The 19,587-nt window shown below is 36.9% G+C and overlaps 3 protein-coding genes across 4 annotated transcripts; all 3 read right to left on the reverse strand.

The window, feature by feature from the left end:
• Window positions 1–430: 430 nt before the first annotated feature.
• Window positions 431–2,452, reverse strand: LOC111451061 (patatin-like protein 3). 2 transcript variants are annotated; one of them, XM_023091313.1, is made up of 7 exons: window positions 2,268–2,452; window positions 2,002–2,189; window positions 1,751–1,937; window positions 1,343–1,507; window positions 970–1,278; window positions 660–897; window positions 431–629 (listed from the first exon to the last, which is right to left on the reverse strand). In XM_023091313.1, the coding sequence occupies exons 1-6, from the start codon at window positions 2,379–2,381 to the stop codon at window positions 673–675; spliced, it is 1,188 nt and encodes a 395-aa protein (XP_022947081.1). In that variant the 5' UTR covers window positions 2,382–2,452; the 3' UTR covers window positions 431–629; window positions 660–672. The 2 variants fall into 2 exon arrangements, with proteins under 2 accessions (XP_022947081.1, XP_022947080.1); XM_023091312.1 differs by having other exon boundaries at window positions 431–897; window positions 2,268–2,451.
• A 5,610-nt stretch (window positions 2,453–8,062) lies between these two features.
• On the reverse strand, window positions 8,063–9,900 carry LOC111451826 (patatin-like protein 1). The gene is made up of 6 exons (XM_023092399.1): window positions 9,755–9,900; window positions 9,476–9,657; window positions 9,211–9,397; window positions 8,969–9,133; window positions 8,584–8,892; window positions 8,063–8,473 (listed from the first exon to the last, which is right to left on the reverse strand). Exons 1-6 carry the CDS (start codon window positions 9,866–9,868, stop codon window positions 8,231–8,233), a joined length of 1,200 nt encoding a protein of 399 aa, XP_022948167.1. The 5' UTR covers window positions 9,869–9,900; the 3' UTR covers window positions 8,063–8,230.
• A 5,189-nt stretch (window positions 9,901–15,089) lies between these two features.
• LOC111451480 (patatin-like protein 3) lies at window positions 15,090–18,120 on the reverse strand. The gene is made up of 6 exons (XM_023091922.1): window positions 17,982–18,120; window positions 17,712–17,893; window positions 17,443–17,629; window positions 16,232–16,393; window positions 15,859–16,167; window positions 15,090–15,428 (listed from the first exon to the last, which is right to left on the reverse strand). The coding sequence occupies exons 1-6, from the start codon at window positions 18,093–18,095 to the stop codon at window positions 15,204–15,206; spliced, it is 1,179 nt and encodes a 392-aa protein (XP_022947690.1). The 5' UTR covers window positions 18,096–18,120; the 3' UTR covers window positions 15,090–15,203.
• Window positions 18,121–19,587: the final 1,467 nt, after the last annotated feature.

Here is a 19,587-nt window from a genome sequence, read left to right on the forward strand (position 1 = left end):
ATACAAGTCTTAAGAACATTGAATAGGAGAAGTTTCCATAAATACCTATAAATACGTTATTTACCGAATATTTTTATACTTGTTCTTGAATTATTTATTTTTCAGGAGAATCAAACAGTCATGAGCATGAGCAAGTGTGCAGGGTCATGCGGCTATAGAAGGGACTTTAGGCTTGTGTTGTGTTTTCTACATTTAATCATGTATTTTGAAATGCTTGTGATTTGTATCTATTTTGTGTTTATAACTTCCACGAAAAGCTTTCGTAACTTTAATACTTTTTTGTATTTGGATGTTTCTTTATAAAATTACTCTTTTGTGTCACCTGTGTTAACAAAAATACAAAATTTTGTCTCCTTTTTTCACTCTAGAGTTCAGGAACAGCCAGTAATTTGAAACCTCAAAAAATAGGTTATTATACCATTTACACCTCACCTGCTTTTATCTTGGTTTTCTCGAACACTTTTATTTATTTATTTATTTTGCATTATCATTCTTGTTTACAGATCTCTCTCAGCCATTATTAACCACTTAAACCACACTAAGCAAACAAATGAAAAATTTACAACGATATCAGGAGACACATCAGATGGTGACTCTCATATGGTAGACAAAGTAGTGAGACATGCGATTGCTGCATTGTGAGGTGTAATTGTGCACACAAAGTCTCTCTTCTCAACTGCGTAGCCTTAACTTTCGTTCTTCATGGAGCAATTTAGCAAACTCGGTGAGGGCTTCCTCATTAGTACCTTCTCCTTCAACAACCTCATATCTTCCTGTTTCCAAATTAACCCTCGACACGGATTTCTTTAGTAACTCCTCTCCAATCTTCACGAGCTTTTCTAAGTTCTCCGCCGTTGCTATATCCACTGTTGCAGCGTCGCCCGTCAACGAGTCATCCTGTTCATACACAAACCTCAACCTATCACTCTTTTCCTCTTCATACACAAATGACATATAAACTAGCATTACCTGAATTCGAAGATAGTTTTGGTCAACCTTCAGAGCCTGAAAAAGGGTCGACACATGAAAGTCAACCATGTCGGAACTCGCGTCGGTAAAAAATTCAATGATTGGAGTGGAACCACTGTTTAGCTGAAATATCCAACTAAGAGCTCCCCATTCTGAAGCTTGCGTTGCATTATACTTCTCTTCACGTTTAGGCAAGCCAGTCCCTAGAGATAGAACAAGCATTCTTCTTGCATCATTTGCTTTGATCCTTGCCGTTTCTATTTGATGCACTGCAATTTGCCTGTTTATGTGGGATATGGCTGCTAATGTCTGCCAAATTTAAGATTAGTTTCATTTGATTGTTTTTTAACTTACGGCACATGTTAAAACTCACGGGATTATTAACGGCAACAGCACCGTCAATGACGTTGTAAGTGCGAATTGTGTTGGCTTCCTCGTTCTTCGTCTCGAAGAAGTGAGCGGGTAAGAACGTGGGTGCTGCTGACGTCGCCAAGCACACGTCCGCCAACTTTGGATTCTTCAATGCATTTACTTTCGCCTGGATTTCATGTTATGAAATTTGATTTAAGATATAAAAATATTGTAGAATATACATGACGGTATAAGTGTAATTAAGAAATATATTTTATATAGCTGTAAGCGAATATTAACGAATATTCTACTTTCTATTCCACTTCCACTTCAGTTTTTCATTCTTAACATATATTCACTTAATTTCTTTTTTCGACTTTAAGAAAATGTATGAATAGACGCAAAATTGAAACATTAAGATTTTGATTACATCGTTGGTGTTGAAGATGACGGGTTGGAGAATCTTGATGTCGAAAGCGGGAATCACGACGTTGGTCAGTGTCTGATTCAGAGTCAAATCTCCGACCAACTCATTCACCACCGTCCTCAGATATTTACCGTCGTACTTCGGCCCTCTCACTCGCCCAAACAAATTCATCACCCCACCAAGAAAATGCCTATAATATCATCAAATTTGTATCAAACTCAGTAAACAAAATCAACTTCACAACCATAGCTAACCTTGGTTGAGGAAAAATCTTTGGAGTCTCCTTGATGTAAAACTCCGTAATCTTATTAGCCGCAAACAATGGTCGATTGTTGTTGTTCTTGTCCGGAGCTGTAAGCATAGTCGTCACTAATCCCCCGGTACTCGTCCCAGCAATTACGTCGAAGTAATCCGCCAATCTTGCTTCCTCGCCGTCCAATTCCTACAGGGTCAACCCCAAATTATACGTATAGAGAAAGTATAATTCATACGTCCAAGATAGAGAAAACGAATATTATACCTGAAGTTTGGACTCGAGAAATGCGAGTAGAATTCCGGGGATGATGCCTTTGATACCGCCGCCATCGATACTCAGAATTGTTACAAGCTGCCCCTTTTCAAAATTTGGATTCATTTTGGAAGGTTTGGGTATCAAAAATGAGTATATTTTGAAAGAGGGTATGATTTGTTTGGTGAAGATGGGTAAATAGTGGGCAGTTGAGACCATAATCAATAATGGATAGGACAGTCCTGTTTTGAATGCCAACAATCATCCTCTGGCCCCAACTTTCAAAATAATAATAATTCAAAAAAATAAAATTAAATAAAATTAAACATAAAAATGTTTTCAAGTATATATATATATATAAAACGTTAACATTGTACAACATCATTTTTAAAAATTTAAATTTTAATATTACGACATAAATGTTAACAATTAAAAAAAATTATGAGAAGTAATTTCAAAATTAATTAATTTATTTTTTTATATATAACTAAAATGCATATATATATATATATTAATATGATATTAAATGGGGTGAGAATGGAGAATATAATCTCGTCTCCCGTCTCGTTTATCTAACGGAAAAAAGAATGTTTTCTACTGTCTCTCTGATTCTCCGTCTAAACGGAAAATGCTCTCCCGTTTGGAGCAAATTCTACCGATAAAATCGATATCTCTGTCTGAAATTGAATGAATAAGAGGCAAGGAGTCAATTTTAATGAGCTGTAGCCTCATCCCTTTCCAAAGAAGATGGAAAAGTCATTATATTGGCCTTTTGCCTCCTGTTGTGGCTCGCAATAAATGGTGGACTCTTCTGGTTCAAGTCAATGAATTATTGACATCTAACCAACTGCTACCTGACGAGTGGCTAAAATTCAATAAATCTCTCACTTATCCAAATAAAATTAAAAGTTTGGGTGAAATTATCAACTTTATTGCCTCCATTTAATTGTGTTTCAACTTGTTGTTTTAGTTAATGCACTTTACCTAAATGTTGACGGGTCAGGGTAACATTAATTTGACAAGACACACCAAAGATTAGAGGAATGAGTCTAAATAAGACCCGTTGATTTATGCGCAAAGCTAATTTAAAGCATTTTATCTTAAATTTATCATGAACTTAAATATTCATAGACTTGCAATTATCGGAAAACTATGGTTGAAATACGGTTAAACAACCCCGGAAGAGTAACAAATGAAAATACTATTATGCTAAACTCATGATAAAAGTATGGCTAAGATGTGGAAGAAGCTACTTATGGTTTTACTCCATGGTCTCCATAGTAGATACCATCGTTTGTACATGGATTGTTTGCTATTAGGTCGAAAATAGTTAATGTATAGGATGAATATTTAAAAATATTCGGTAGGTAACTCAGTTACTAAGGTCGGTAATGAATTCACATAAACTAAGTATCATGGCTAGTGAGACGTAATTTTCATGTCGTTTCTTATGCTTTACGTTCTTTTTCAAGTAATATTAGATGAATGGTCTTTCTTTTGTAATGGTGCAAAAAAAAAAAAGAAAAAAAAAAGTAAATATATATATACACATAGTCGCCGAAAAATGCGAGATTCCCGGCGAGGCTCGACCCAAGCGCACGGTAGCAACCCACAACCGAAGTTCCAATCTGTCCAGCACCCGTGGCCTCGACGCAATCCACCATCCACTTGATGCACACCCAGAAACGCGACTTGCGCGCCTGTGAGAGTGACCCAACTCGACTCACAAGCCACACGCGCTCCAGCCCCTACACGTGTCCTCCATTCGGCTAAAAACCGACTATTCGACTCGAATTTTGAAATCTGACACTGTTACCTAAGTTTTGGACCCGGTCGAAGCTAAATTTGACCTTGTTGAAAGGATTTAAGGTCAGTATAAACTCATTTTCTTAGATTTAAATTAAATTCAGTTAGGAATTCGACTTTCTGAGTCCATTGAGCGAATTTTCAAATAGGTGAAGCCTCTACATGAGTGAGAATAAATTCGAAGGGCGAAAGCAAGCTAAATTGGAAGGAGAACTTCGACTAAGGCCAACCATTTAAGTGACCCTACTGTCAGCTCAATCGGAAGATTTGTCTTATGTGGATGACACATGCCAGTGGTCCTTGCACATGTCATATATGTTGATAGAATGTACTATGATTACTTAATATGTTATAATGACGTGATTTGCTATTATATTATGATATGTTATGATGATGTGATGTATTATGATGTGATGATATGTTATGATGATGATGCATCATGATATGATGACATGTGATGTATGATGATATCTCATGTTACGATAATATATATGCATGAGATGTTGTGTTGCATTATGATAATGAAAAGTTTTCTGATACACAACCCCTAAACGACGTTAAAAACGAATGTGGGGTTGTGTCACATGAATGATTTAAGATGAAAAGTATAGGAACCACATGCATATTGTATGTTCACTAAATTGGGATACTTCCTCTTTTATGATGAGTACTAACTCGTACACTATGATGATGATAATCATCATCATGCTTTGCTTGATATAGGAGGGTTTGATGTACCTCTGAACGTTTGGCTAAAACCAACTAGCCCGACCATGCAGGCCCAAGGGGTGTGCGAGCTCGCCTGATTGGATCACGCTTGCACGTGTGGACCGTGTGTAGGGAAGTACTACACATCCAATTATAAAGTTACAAGATATTTGGAGGTCATTTGGGTCGTAAATCGAAGGTAGTTTACCATAGGGGCATTATAGTAATTTTGCATTGTTACTTGGTTTACCTACTTAACCTTAACCAATAACCACCGAATTTTATATATAATTTTAACATGTCATATCATGCCTAACATTAAAATTTTATGAGCAGCGGTGTTCGTTTAGTAGGTTATTGTAACGTTACTTAATTTTTTAGCAAAATGCTCGGTTTAAATACTTAACTTACAAATCTTTGCTTATTTCTTTCATATTCATTTAAATAATACACAATTAATTCTAAGCGATTCATACAAGTATTTCTTAAGAAAAATTCAAGATTAGTTACTTACTTCTCGGTCGATATTCATGACCTTGGTTTTTGAACTTCTAGTCCTCAACTTACTCCAAAAAAGAATTTTGATAGCATTTTAAGGAGCCTAGTTTCTTTGAACCATTTCTTTAGGTTCTTTATGCTTTGTTTTGGAACCCTTCCTTGTGTGCCTCGTTGGAGTATGACAGATTGTGGCGCCCTTGGTATTGGATTGGGTTATGTAGTTGGATCTAGGCCAGTGCATGGATCGTGGGCTAGGCACTGAACGAGTGAGGATGGGCTATTGGGTCTTGGGTCGTGCATAAGGCAGGCAACGTGAACGGGGCTAAAGTCACGTTGGAACGTTGGACGTGCGTGGACTGTGAGAATATTTGCTAAAACCATCGTACCTAAATAGTGTGAAAGTTCATTTAACGTTGGAATTTAAATTCGGTCAGGTTAAATTCCAATCTTATTTTTTAAAGCTCCGACCAACTCAAAAAATAAGATTGGAATTTAATCCAATTCTACCTTACTCTTAAAAAAATTATTTAACGTGTAACAGATATGATGCATTGTAATTTTTAAATATTTGATATTTGAATTTTATGACATTTTAGTTACTAATGTAACGTATATAAATTTTTTTTTAAAAATAATTATATATATAAAAATCTAACCACTCAACTAAAATTGTAAATTCTATTTTAATTGCCTGTGTCACCAACCCAATCAACTTAAATTTTTTAGATTTTTTCAATTTAATTCAATCCAGGTTCAAATGATATCTTCGAAAAATGAAACACATGGATTTAACTATTAACTTGAAATCAACTCGTACAAATATCAACTTTAAGTCAACTCGTTCAAATATCAAATCAACTCGTTCTTGTAGATTATTTTTGGATGCTTGTATATAAATTTCAAACTTCAAACCTACTCCTAATAATTGAAGTCTATATGTAATTATTACATTAATTTTTATTAAAATTACAATAAAGTTCATGATGAATAATATTAGATTTTGTAACCTTGAAATCTTAATATAATTGAATAATATTAGTTTACAAAATCCTATATTTTGTGAAGGTGAGTTGGGAATTATTTGACTTGGGTTCGGTTCAAATAAACGAAAACTCTATAAAGTACCTACATGATATCATGGCGAACATAAATATCGAAGGTACGCATGTGTACTAGCATAACATAATGGGAAAAATATCCCAATGCACATGACATACATCCATACATAAGGTCCCATAATTTTTATTCATAACATTTATAACCGCCAAAGCCCACCACCAGCCGATATTGTCCTTTTCGGATTTTCTCTTCTAGACTTTCCTTCAAGGTTTTAAAACAGGTCTGGTAGGGAGAGGTTTTCACACTTTTATAAAATGTTTTATTCTCCTCTCCAACTGACGTGGGATCTCACAATCCACCCCTCTTGGGGCACACTGTTCTCCTCTCCAACTAAAGTTATAGGTTTTCACACTCGCTGGCACACTGCTCGGTGTCTTGCTCTAATACCATTTGTAACCATTTAAACCCACGGTGTCTTGCTCTAATACCATTTGTAATCGTTTAAACCCACTGCTAGCAGATATTGTTCTCTTTGGGCTTTCCTTCCAAAGGATTCCCCCACAAGGTTTTAAAACTCATATGCTAGAGAGGTTTTCACACTCTTATAAGGAATGCTTTGTTTCCCTCTCTCTGAGGTGAGATCTCACAATCCACCTCCCTTGGGGTCCAACGTCTTCGCTGGCACACCGCTCAGTGTCTGACTTTGATACCATTTGTAACAACCTAAAGCTCATTTCTAGTAGACATATTGTCCTCTTTGAGCTTTCCTTCCAAGGATTCCCCTCAAGGTTTTAAAACACGTCTGTCCACGCCCTTATAAATAAGGGTTTGTTCCTCTCTCCAACCAATGTGGGATCTCGCAACATTAATCTCATTTCCTTTCTCCTTTTATCATGATATATTTCATATATGCATCGTTTATACATGAAAATCATCATATGATCAAACCTATAACTTTACGTGGAAGTACATAACATGACGTACATAGTAATTCATTTCATTTAGAACATGACGTAATGGATATCACATGCATACATATAATAGCATCCTATGTCATTACATAGAACACATACACATAGCACAAATAAACACGACAACATTTAGGAGGAAGAAACCCACACAACATCCTTTTATATCTACCAACATATAGTTGGGATAGACGAGTGCTTACCAATCTATGTGCTTGATGAGTAGGAACTGCGACGATGTAGATCATGATTTGGAATCGATGTGCACCTGTGAAGTCACAAAATGGGATTTTTTTTCATAGTTACTATTTTTCTCTCTCTCTCAAATGTATGGTTCTGCGAGTCTAAACATATGAGAGGTATTGATTAGTTCAAAAGGCATGGCGCAAGGCTTTTGAAGAGGGGTGTGGTTGGTTTCCTTCCATGGATATCGTCCACATGAATAAGACTCTAATGAGTTTAATATCATACATTGAAATATATTATTCTATATTTACAAATATTTTGTTTCTTCGTAGATAAGATATTTGGACTATCGAGGTTCCTTTGATAGGTTCCTACAAATTTGATCTTATATTTGAAGCATAGTCCGAAAAGATACTACACAAGTCTTCGAAGTTCTATCTTAGTTTTGCTTATTCTTAAATAATTCAAAGTCGATCGATAATTAATTTCTAAATTATTTAAAAATTACCATCGATGAATAGTCTGTTCTTATCATTGAGAATCGAAGAAGTGGAAACTATTGATCTATCTAAATCGAACCACTTTTTTCGAAAATAAAATAAAGTTGATGTGATAACCCACCAACTCCAATGAGAACCTATCATTCATTTCCCTATTAATTTCGTACCACATATCATAATTGAATTCATATTTTTACACACAATTATCTTACATTTTTCATTCACTTGTTTGAATAGAACCACACTTAAGCTAGTGGACTAGACCATCTTCAGGGCATAATCGTAATTTCCTCTCCTCCGACAACATTTTGGCAAATTCCACAAGTGCATCTTCGTTGGTTCCTTTCCCTTTAATTGGTTCAAACATTCCAGATTCCAAATTTACCCTCGACAGTGGTTTCTTTAGCAAATTCTCCCCCACTTGTAGCAACTTTTGCAGATTGTCTTCTGTCGCCATATCCATAGATGAAACATCACCGCTCAATGTATCGTCCTATTTATTGTTAAGAATGAAAAACAAAAGTGGGATTAAAAGTACGATTTTAAATAGGATTTACACCTATCTTTAAATCTTTAAGATATATTCTATAACTAATAATGTACCTGAATACGAAGATAATGTTGGTTACAGTGAGAACATTGAAAGATGCTGGAAATATGATAGTCCACCATATCACTACTAGCATCGCTAAAAATATCGACCAACGGCGCTGACCCACTCTGGTAGATCCAACCAAGCAGCCCCCATTTCGAACATTTAGCTGCACTATACTTTCCATCATTTTTAGGCACGCCGGTGCCCAAAGAAAGCACCAACATCTTCTTTGTTTCCATGGGTTTAATACTCAAATATTCACTTTTTGGTCCCAAGGTGGCCACCTCTTTTGTCACATGGGTTATGGCCGCCAGTGTCTATGTACCAATTTAAACCGTATCAAATATGGAATATATATTAAACTATAATTTAGTACTAAATATACAAGCTTACTGGGTTGTTCGCTGCAACTCCTCCATCCACCATATCAAACTTACGAAAATTATTTCCATTAGAGTTCTTGGTTTGAAATTCGTGCCCCGGTAAGATAGTTGGTGCTGCCGAGGTACTAATGCAAACATCGGCCAATCTTGGATTGTTCAACTCATCTCGTTTCGCCTTAACACATCAAAATCACTTCAATCAACCAAAAATTTGTTATGATGATCAAATATTTGAGTACAAATTTTGCATACATCAAGTGTTGTGAAGATCACAGGTTGTAGGCGCTTGATATCAAATGCAGGAATGACGACATGGGTAAGCGTTTGCTTCAGGGTTAGCTCTCCAAGCAGCTCATTTATCAATTCCCTCAAGTATTTTCCATCGTACTTTGGGCCCATCACTCGCCCAAATACATTCATTATTGAGCTTAAAAGATGACTGTTTCCATCACAAAACACCAATTTAAATGGTTAAGAACCAAAACATACGTAAATTGATGGAGAAAAGGGAACTGACTTTCTTTGTGGGAAGATATGGGGAGCCTTTTCCAAGTAAAAATGGATGAGATCTTTAGCTGCATATAATGGTCGGTTGTTCTTGTCAGGAGCTGTGAGCATGGATGTAACCAAACCACCTGTACTTGTTCCTGCAATTACATCAAAATAGTCTGCTATTCTTGCATCTGGACCATCCAATTCCTAATCAAAGTGTGTGTATAAAATGAGAAGCGTTCTAAACATTAACGTGTTGTTTTGAAACAATGTAAAATTTGGATTTGATGAACACTATATATACCTGAAGCTTGGCCTCGAGGAAGGCAAGGATGGTTCCGGGAATGATGCCTCTAATGCCACCTCCATCGATACTCAAAATTGTTACCATCTTCCCCTTCTCAAAAACAGAGGCCATTGTTGAGAGATGTGGGAAATGGGTATCTGGGAAAAGGGTTTATAAGGGAAATCTGAGCACTGTTTTACTAACCAAGGCTTCAATAATGGAGTTTCAACCGCGGAGCTAATATTGTCTTTTTGCTTCTCCCGTCTATTAGGAAGAGGTTTCTATATTGTTTGTTTCATTCTTCTTTCTAATTGATGTGAAATTTCACAATCCACCCCTTTCTAGGTCCAGCGTCTTTGCTGGCGAACGTGCCCTTCTCCAACCAATGTGGGACCACCATCCAATCCACCTCCCTTCAGAGTCCAATGTCCTTGTTGACACACCACCTTGTGTCCAACCACTTCGAGGCCAGTGTCCTTGTTGGCACACCGCCTTGTGTCCACCTCTCTTCGAGGCCAAGTGTCCACCTCCCTTCGAGACTCAGTATCCTTGTTGGCACACCGCTTGTGTCAACTCCCTTTGGAGCCTAGTGTCCTTATTGGCACCCTGCCTTGTGCCCACCCCTCTTCGAGGCACACTGTCCTTGTTGGCACATCACTTTGTGTCCACTCCCTTCAAGGTCCAACCTAATCGTTGGCACATTAACTCTGATTACCATTTGTAATAGTTCAAGTCCACCACCAGTACATATTGTCTTTTTTAGGTTTTCCCTCTCGGACTTCTCCTCAAAGCTTTTAAAATACTTCTGTTAGAAAAGATTTTCATACTCTTATAAAGAATGTTTCTTTATCCTCCTTAACGTCGGACGGAATCTCACATACTCATTATTTAATTTGTGTTTCACGTTGATCATTATTGATTTGAGGAAACAAAAAGACAACATGATGTTTATTGGCCTTATCGTCTTGTTCAAATTTCTGCATTTGTCTACACTTTCAACGAATCTAATTTAATATTGCCTTTCCATTTTAACTCTGCTTTTATTTTATTTTCTTTAGGGCTATAAATATTTTGAGGGTTCTTCATTATATATCACCTTCTAGTATTTTCAATTTTACTTTCAATATATATTAATAATTTTCATTTATATTCTTTTTGTAAAAGGAAAATGATTAAAATAAAGTTGATAAAAAGCTGATGTATTTTCAAATTATTATTATTATTGAAAACATAATTGTACCTCCCTATAAAACAATTATTTTTCTTTCGGATATCTGTGGCGCCTCAACCCATTTTGGGGAGAACCAGGTAGTTCTGGGTTCGAGTAGCATTTCACCCCTAACCACAACTCATCTACTGATTCTTTAACATCAGTCGGTTCGGACCTCCACTTAGTTTCACCCAAGCTTTATCCTGGCCATGGATAGATCACCCAGGTTCGGGTCCATAAGCAGTGACAATTGCCCCATGAAGACTCGCTTTCGCTACAGCTCCTGTGGGTCCCCTTAACCAAGCCACTGCCTATGAGTTGCCGGCTCATTCTTCAACAGGCACACGGTCAGAGTCCTAGTCTCCTCCCACTGCTTGGAAGCTTACGGTTTCATGTTCTATTTCACTCCCCGATGAGGATTCTTTTCAAGTCAAGGGTCGTGTTCTATAAAATTAATACTTTAATTAACACGAAACTTTCAATTAATAAATATTTATAAGCTTAATTTTTCAAAATAAAAAATTAAAGTTGTATTCGATAATTATTTGGTTTTAATTTAAAATAAATAAATAAAATGAAAAATAATAATAGACTGAACAAGATGTTTTGGACTGTGTTTAGTCAAGCAACATTAAGAGACCGACACTCATAAATTAAAGTCCAGTCAAACCAAAACATCGCCGCCATCATTTGGTTTTCTTTGCATAAATTCCTTGTGTACCAAACTCCATTTTATTGTCTAAGTAACACATGCCTTGTTGGATAGGTATACTAATATCATTTTTATGTTCTTAAGGTTGTGTCTTATGTCAGTCTATCGACATGATGCAATATAACATACTTAATATGAAAAACATCAACATATTAAGATAAACGTTATGCTATCATCATACTTATTATATCGCCGTAAAGTGCATCAAACATATCAAATCTGTAATAGACCAAGGCTTCAATAATGGAGTTTCAAAAGCACTATTTCGTTGAGGGAAATGTTAGCTTTGTTTCACTAACCAAGGCTTCAATAATGGAGTTTCAAAAACACTTTTTCACTTAGGGAAATGTTAGCTTTGTTTCACTAACCAAGGCTTCAATAATGGAGTTTCAAGAGCTAATCTTATAATAGACTAAGCTCACGACTAGTAGACATTGTTCTCATGTTTTTTTGTTTTTTCTCAAGATTTTTAAAATGCTCCTCTTGTAGATATTGTCCTCTTGTTTTCCTTGTTTTCATACCCTTGTTTGTTCTCTTCCTCAACCGATGTAGGACCACCCCCAATCCACCCACTTCGAGGCCCAGTATCCTTGTTGGCACACCGCCTCATGTCCACCCCCTCTTTAGGACTAAGTCTCAGCGTTGGCTCATCTCCCAGTGTCTGACTCTGATACCATTTATAATAGCTTAAGCCCACCGCGAGTAGATATTGTCTTTTTTGAGTTTTCCCTTTCAGACTTCCCTTCAAAATTTTTAAAACGATATTTACTACAAAGAGATTTTCACACTTTTATAAAAAAATGGTTCGTTATCTTCTACCATCAATGTGGTATCTGACAGGCTCATTATTCAATTTGTGTTTCACGTTGATCATTATTGATTTTAGGCAACAAAAAGACATCATGATGCTTATTGGCCTCATCTCCAATTTGTTCAAATTTCTGCATTTGTCTAGACTTTCCACGAATCTAATTTAATATTGCCTTTTCATTTTAACTCTGCCTTTTATTTTATTTAGCCTAAAAATATTTAGAGGGTTCTTTATTATATCACCTTCTATCTGGTTACTAATCTCATAGCATTTTCAATTTTACCTTAAGTAAACCCTCAAAACTCACCCGTAAAAAAAGGAAATAAGAAAGAGAAAAAGATAGATGACGAAACAGAGACCTTCGATCTAGTAAACGAAAGATGAGCAAACACGCATAGGATTAACACGATTGTAACGACCCTAAATTTCTATATATTTAGAGTCGCTACTAATTTTTCATACTCATCTCTTAAATGCGGAATATAACTCTTAAATGTTCATCATAAATAGGAAAAAATTTAAAACTTTCCGGCCACTTCAAACTAAACACTGTCGGACTTATGTGTTTCAAAACATAACGAAAAACAAAAACAAATATAAATGAAATAATTTAAATAATGAAATTCAGACGTCCTATCCTAACCTAAGGCTAGGAAATTCCATGAGGTGGAGTTTGGAATCCCAACTTTCCTTAAGATCTAAGACCCAAGCGCGTAACATGTCCTTTAAAATTTGGTTTAAGTGCTCCGTTTGTCCATTTGTTTAGGAGTGGAAGGCGGTGCTAAAGTTGAGGTGAGTACCCAGCACTTTTTGAAGTCCAAGCCAAAATGCTGACATAAAGCGTGGATCTCGATCCAACACTATAGACACTAGAACTCCATGTAGTCTTACTATTTCTTTCACACACATTGCGCCCAGTTATCAACTGTATATGTGGCTTTCCGAGATAAGAAGTGTGCCAACTTGGTCAACCTATTGACAATTACCCATCATTGTATAGTCTTTAAGCATTTTGGGCAATCCTACTATGAAGTCCATTGCTATGTTTTCCCACTTCCACTTCGGTATACTTAGGGGTTGTAACATCCCTGCTGTCTTTTGTCTAGGAGCTTTCACTTGTTGACAAACCAAGCACTTGCTCACAAACTTGGCCATGTCCCTCTTCATGCTCTTCCACCATAAATATTGTTTTAAATCTTGGAACATCTTAGTACCTCTTGGGTGGATAGCAATTGGGGAGTTGTGAGTTTCTGTTAGTATCTCTTTCCTTAACTCCTCTATTGCCGGGACACATAAGCGTCCCTGATACAATAGTTCTTCATTTGCGGACTTCGAGAATCCATCTATTAAACTCTTGGCTAGCTGGCTTAGGACTATCTGTAGGTTAGGATCCTCTCGTTGGGAGATAATAATTCTCTGCCTAAGCGTAGGTTGCACTTCTTCAACTCAAAAATGGCACAATCGGCTCAATTTAACAATTTTGACATTGACCCTTGCATTTTTTACCCTTTCGGAGTTGATTTTGACCATAATTAAGGTAATTAAGGTCAATACAATGCTCTATTTCACTATTGCAAGTTTAATTTACACTATAATTGTGAGATACTAACGAAAGACAATGAACGACCTAAGAGGAAACGATCCCCGACAACGTTTGGAGCAGCTTCGAGGAACGAAAGCTTAGCAAAACTCAAATTTAGGGAAACACTGGCTAAGGCTAAACAAGTGGTCTTACTATAGGATAGGCTAGACCATTGCTTGATGTATGACGACACATGCCTAGTGGTTCCCGCACATGTCGTTTATACTTTATATTTATGATGCCTTGAAGATGTTTTATGATATATGACGTATGATGTATGATGACGTGTATGGTACGATGATGATGGTGATCATGTCGCACATGACACTCAGGGGTCTGCTAATCTCTAGACATCGCACGGCCAGCTAATTCAACTATGATGGGTCTAGGGGGTGTGAATTGTCTGGGGATTCACGCTCGCACGTGTGGTTCGTGTGTAGGGAAGTAATGCACATCCAATTTAGTCCAGACTGGAGGCCACCTCTTGGAGGCCACCTCTAGGATGTTTTAACAATAGGTCCATGACTTTGATATGTTTGCATTTTTACGGCCCCCTCTAGTGGAGTCACTTACTGAGTATTCTTCTAAATACTCAAGTCATGTGCTACATCATTCTCAGGTAAAGGCAAGACGCCCCTATATTGCTGACGACAACATCGCAATTAAAGACCATGACAGGTGCATAGGCTAATAGCATTTTAAAATTCCTAGTCTTAGATTAGAATAGGTTCATGCCTTTCATATTTTTGAATTATTTATTATTATTGTTTTTAATTCTGTTTTTGAATTACATTTTTAAACACGTAAAACCATGATTGTGTTTTCAATGATAATGTTATGTTTTTTAGATGAAGCTATGATTTTGCGATTATGTTTTAAGAGTTAAATTCCGCACAAGAGCTTAGGTTTAGATGATGGTAGTGACTTTAGTCAAGAGTCGTTATATTATATTAGAGTCAAACTCCTCATTTCCTTAATCATTCATGTGCTCGTCTTTTACTCGAGTGTCACAATTTTAAAAATTAAAATGAGTCTCAATCGGTTTCTTATTAATGTCATACAACCAATACTTTTACAATTTGAAATTAAAAAGCATTAAACACAAGAATTATTAATGAAGAACAAGTATAAATCAAAGGAAAGGAGTTAGCCTCAAGGGCTCAATCGTAGCTTTTTCTCATCCGACAACATTTTAGCAAATGCAGCAAGGGCCTCTTCATTAGTCCCTTCCCCATCAAGAGGTTCGAAGTTTCCCGACTCCAAATTCACCCTCGACAATGGCTTCTTTAGTAAATTCTCTCCCACATCGATCAGCTTCAGTAAATTCCTCTTAGTGGCAATATCCACAGACGATACATCACCCGTCAACGTATCATCCTGTTGATATCCACAGTTATATATTTGCAGAATGTTGTAGCGGAAGCAGAAGCAAGATTGATTGCACTTATACACCCATAAACAAAAATTAAACAAAGAGACACAATGATTTACATGGAGCAACCAATCTCAATAATCAAACTATTTACAAAGTGTATATCTCACCCTCCCCTCCTACAAAATCTTTCAACAAAATTTCTCTCAAATGTTACTGAACAAGTACAAAATGACACTTAAACTCAAGCAAAATTCAATACTCTCCACCATCTTAGACAACAACACAACAACACATAGATGATTCATATATCACAATGAGAGTATGAGCAAAATAAAATATATATATATTATGAACTAAATGAGAGTTATGACAGTACATATTCATGATAACTTACAACAAAGCTAAAATATCTAAAGGCTTCTAAGAATATACCTGAATACGAAGATAATTCTTTTGATGGTTCGAAGATTGGAATATGCTTGAAATATGATAGTCTACCATATCATCGCTTGCATCGCTGAAAATGTCGACTATAGGTGCCGCTCCACCGTGGTAGATCCAATCAAGCATGCCCCATTTTGAAGATGTGGCTGCGCTATACTTCTCATCATTCTTAGGCGTACCAGTGCCTAATGAAAGGATCAACATTCTTTTTGTTTCCATGGGCTTTATGTTTAATAGCTCATTTCTATGCCTCAATAAGCTCATCTCTTTCGTCACATGAGTTATGGCTGCTAATGTCTACAAATTCAATTTAGAGAATGGTTTTTGCAATCAAAAGATGATGCTAAAATATGATGCTTACTGGGTTATTGGCTGCAACGCCACCATCAACCATGTCAAATTTACGAATGTTTCCTTTGGAGTCCTGAGTTTGAAATTCGTGGCCTGGTAAGAACGTTGGTGCTGCTGAGGTACTGATGCAAACATCCGCCAATTTTGGATTCTTTAGCTCGTCCCATTTAGCCTGAAATGCCAATTTTGTTACTTCAATTTCGAGAAATAATATAAGATCCCACCTCGGCCGGGGAGGAGAACGAAACATTATTTTCTCTCACTAGTAGAGCCGTTTTAAAAATCTTGAAGGGAAGCCCAAAGAGAACAATATCTGCTAGCGATAAGCTTGGGTTATACATGGTATCAGAACCAGACATCGAGAGATGTGTCAGCGAGGAGGCTGAGATATGAAGGGGGTGGACATGAGCCGGTGTGCCAGCAAGGATGTTGGGTCCCGAAGGGAGGTGGATTGGAGGGTCCCACATCGATCGGAGAAGGGAACGAGGGTCAACGAGGGCGTTTGGTCCCGAAGAGGGTGGATTGAGAGATCTCACATCGGTTGGAGAGGAGAATTAAACATTCTTTACCAGGGTGTGGAAACCTCTCCCTAGCACATGTATTTTAAAAACTTTGAGGAGAAACTTGAAAGGGAAAGCCTAAAGAGGGCAATATTTGCTAGTTGCGAGCTTGAGCAGTTATAAATGGTATCAAAGCTAAACACCGAGCGATATATCAGCGAGGAGACTGAGCCCTGAAAAGGGTGGACACGAGGCGGTGTGCCAGCAAGAACGTTGGGTCCCAAAGGGAGGTGGATCGGGGGTCCCACATCAATTGGAAAAGGGAACGAGTATCAGTATGGACGCTAGGCCCTGAACGAGGTGGATTGTGAGATCCCACATCGATTGGGAAGGAGAACGAAATGTTGTTTATAAGGATGTGGAAACCTCTCGTTGGGCCCTGAAGGTGGTGAATTATGAGATCCCACATCAGTTGTGGAAGAGAACAAAACATTATTTATAAAGGGTGTGAAAACCTTTCCCAGTAAGACAGCATTTTAAAAACCTTGAGTGAACGAAGGTGGACTGTGAGATCCCACATGGGTTGGGAGGAGAACGAAACATTCTTTAGAAGGATGTGAAAATCTCTCACTAGCAAATGTTTTAAAAACCTTGCGGAAAAATCCGAAAGAGAAAGCTTGTTATAAATAATATATAAATGGTGGTAAGAAAGTGTTCATACATCAATAGTTGTGAATATGACAGGCTGAAGACGCTTAATATCGAAAGCAGGAATAATGACTTGTGTTAGCGTTTGCTTAAGCGTTGTATCTCCAAGTAATTCGTGTATCAATGATCTCAAGTACTTCCCGTCGTACTTTGGCCCCATAACTCTTCCAACAAAATTCACCACCGAGCTTAAGACATGACTGATTTCACCATAAAAAAACACACCAATTTAGTAAGTGAAACCATAATGAAAGGCTACCAAATACAAATTATTACACAAACCTTCTCTGAGGGAAGATTTTTGGTGCATGTTCCATATAGAAGCGAGTAAGATCTTTCGCGGCGTACAAAGGTCGATTATCCTTGTCAGGAGCTGTAAGCATCGAGGTCACCAAACCACCTGTACTTGTTCCAGCAATTACGTCGAAGTAATCAGCAATTCTCGCATCTGGGCCATCCAATTCCTATCCAAAATGAATCACCAAATCAAAATTTCACTTCTTTGTGTCCATTTGTGTATGCGTTATTGTGCAATCCTAACATAGTATATACCTGAAGCTTAGACTCGAGAAAAGCTAGGATAGTTCCGGGAATAATGCCTCTAATGCCACCGCCATCGACACTCAAAATTGTTATGACCTTCCCCTTCCCAAAATCAGGTGCCATGATTTGAATGGTGTGTTTTGAAATTGGAGTTTGAGAGTAGGGTATTTATAAGGGAAGGAAAATGAATTATGGAAATGAGGTAAGCGAGGCATTATGGAATGGTATATTGGAGCCATAATTCGCGAATTTCAAAGCATTATCCAATCCATATTTGGTTTTGTTTATGTTTCACGTGATCATATTTCTTTATTAAATCTTATCGCCAAAATAATATCTTTCCCACTTGACTTCAAATTTGGCTCTTCCAAAATAATATAAATTTTAAATTTGATATCTGTCACCATCTTGTTATGATTATTGCTCTTCTCAAGGAAGGAAAAAACCAAACGAAACCACTAAATAATATTTCCCATTTCTTCTCTTGTTTTAAAATTTTTAAAAATAAAAATATTTGATAATACGTTTTGTTTATCATTTCTCATGTTTAGATTTTAAGAACAACAGTACTCCGGCAAAGCTCAATCAAGTAAGTGACCTTACTCTAGGATAGACTAAAAATTATATGAGTTACGAGTTATGATGTATGAGTTATAATGATGTATGAGGTATATTGTATGATTTCGTACGTTAGTTATATGTTGATGTATGAGTTATGATGTATGGGCTATGATGCATGATGATGTACGTGAGTTATATTACGATGTATGACATATTTGATATGTTTGATGCACTTAATGGTGTTTATGATGAGTATGATGATTGCATGATGTTTATCTTAATATGTTGATGTTTTCCATATTAAACATGTTATATGATGATTAGTGTCATATTGCATCAGGTCGATAGATCGACCTAGGACACAATCCTAAAAGCATGAAAATGATATTAGTATAAATATCCAACGAACATGTGTTACTTAATATAACAAAGAGATGAGACTAGAGGGTTGTGTCAGAAGAGATGTTAAGATGAGAATTAGAGGGATCTCATGCATATTGTATGTACATAAGCATAGGGATACCTCTCCTAGAGATGATGAGTGCGAACATGCACAATATGATGATGAGGGTGTTCACAAGGAGCATGACACCAAAGCTTCTACTGACCTCTGGACGTCACTACAGATAGTTAGCTTAATAGAGAGGATCCAGGGGGTGTGCGAGCCCTCTGGGGATTCACACTCGCACGTGTGGGTCGTGTGTCGGAAAGTACTACACATCCATAGTAGTCCGAGACTTAAGGCCACCCCTAGTATGAGATGAGATAAAGACAGGTCCCTAGAGCATGATTGCATGTGTTTGCATTAGCATGACCTCTGTAGTGGGGTCACTTACTAAGTATTCTTCGAAATACTTACCACACCATTTTTATTTTCAGGTAAAGCCAGGCATTTATGTACGAATGACGACGGCATCGTGAGTAGAGACTGTGGCATGTGCATAGGGTAGACTCATATTTAAATTATAGTCTTAGATGAAAATATGTTGTTTTGCATTTTATTGTTTTAAATTATTTTGTATTGTATTTATTTTCTTTAAATTTTCAGTATTTT

This window comes from Cucurbita moschata, unplaced genomic scaffold (assembly GCF_002738365.1).
Source record: "Cucurbita moschata cultivar Rifu unplaced genomic scaffold, Cmos_1.0 Cmo_Scf00013, whole genome shotgun sequence".
NCBI classification, from domain to species: Eukaryota; Viridiplantae; Streptophyta; class Magnoliopsida; order Cucurbitales; family Cucurbitaceae; genus Cucurbita; species Cucurbita moschata.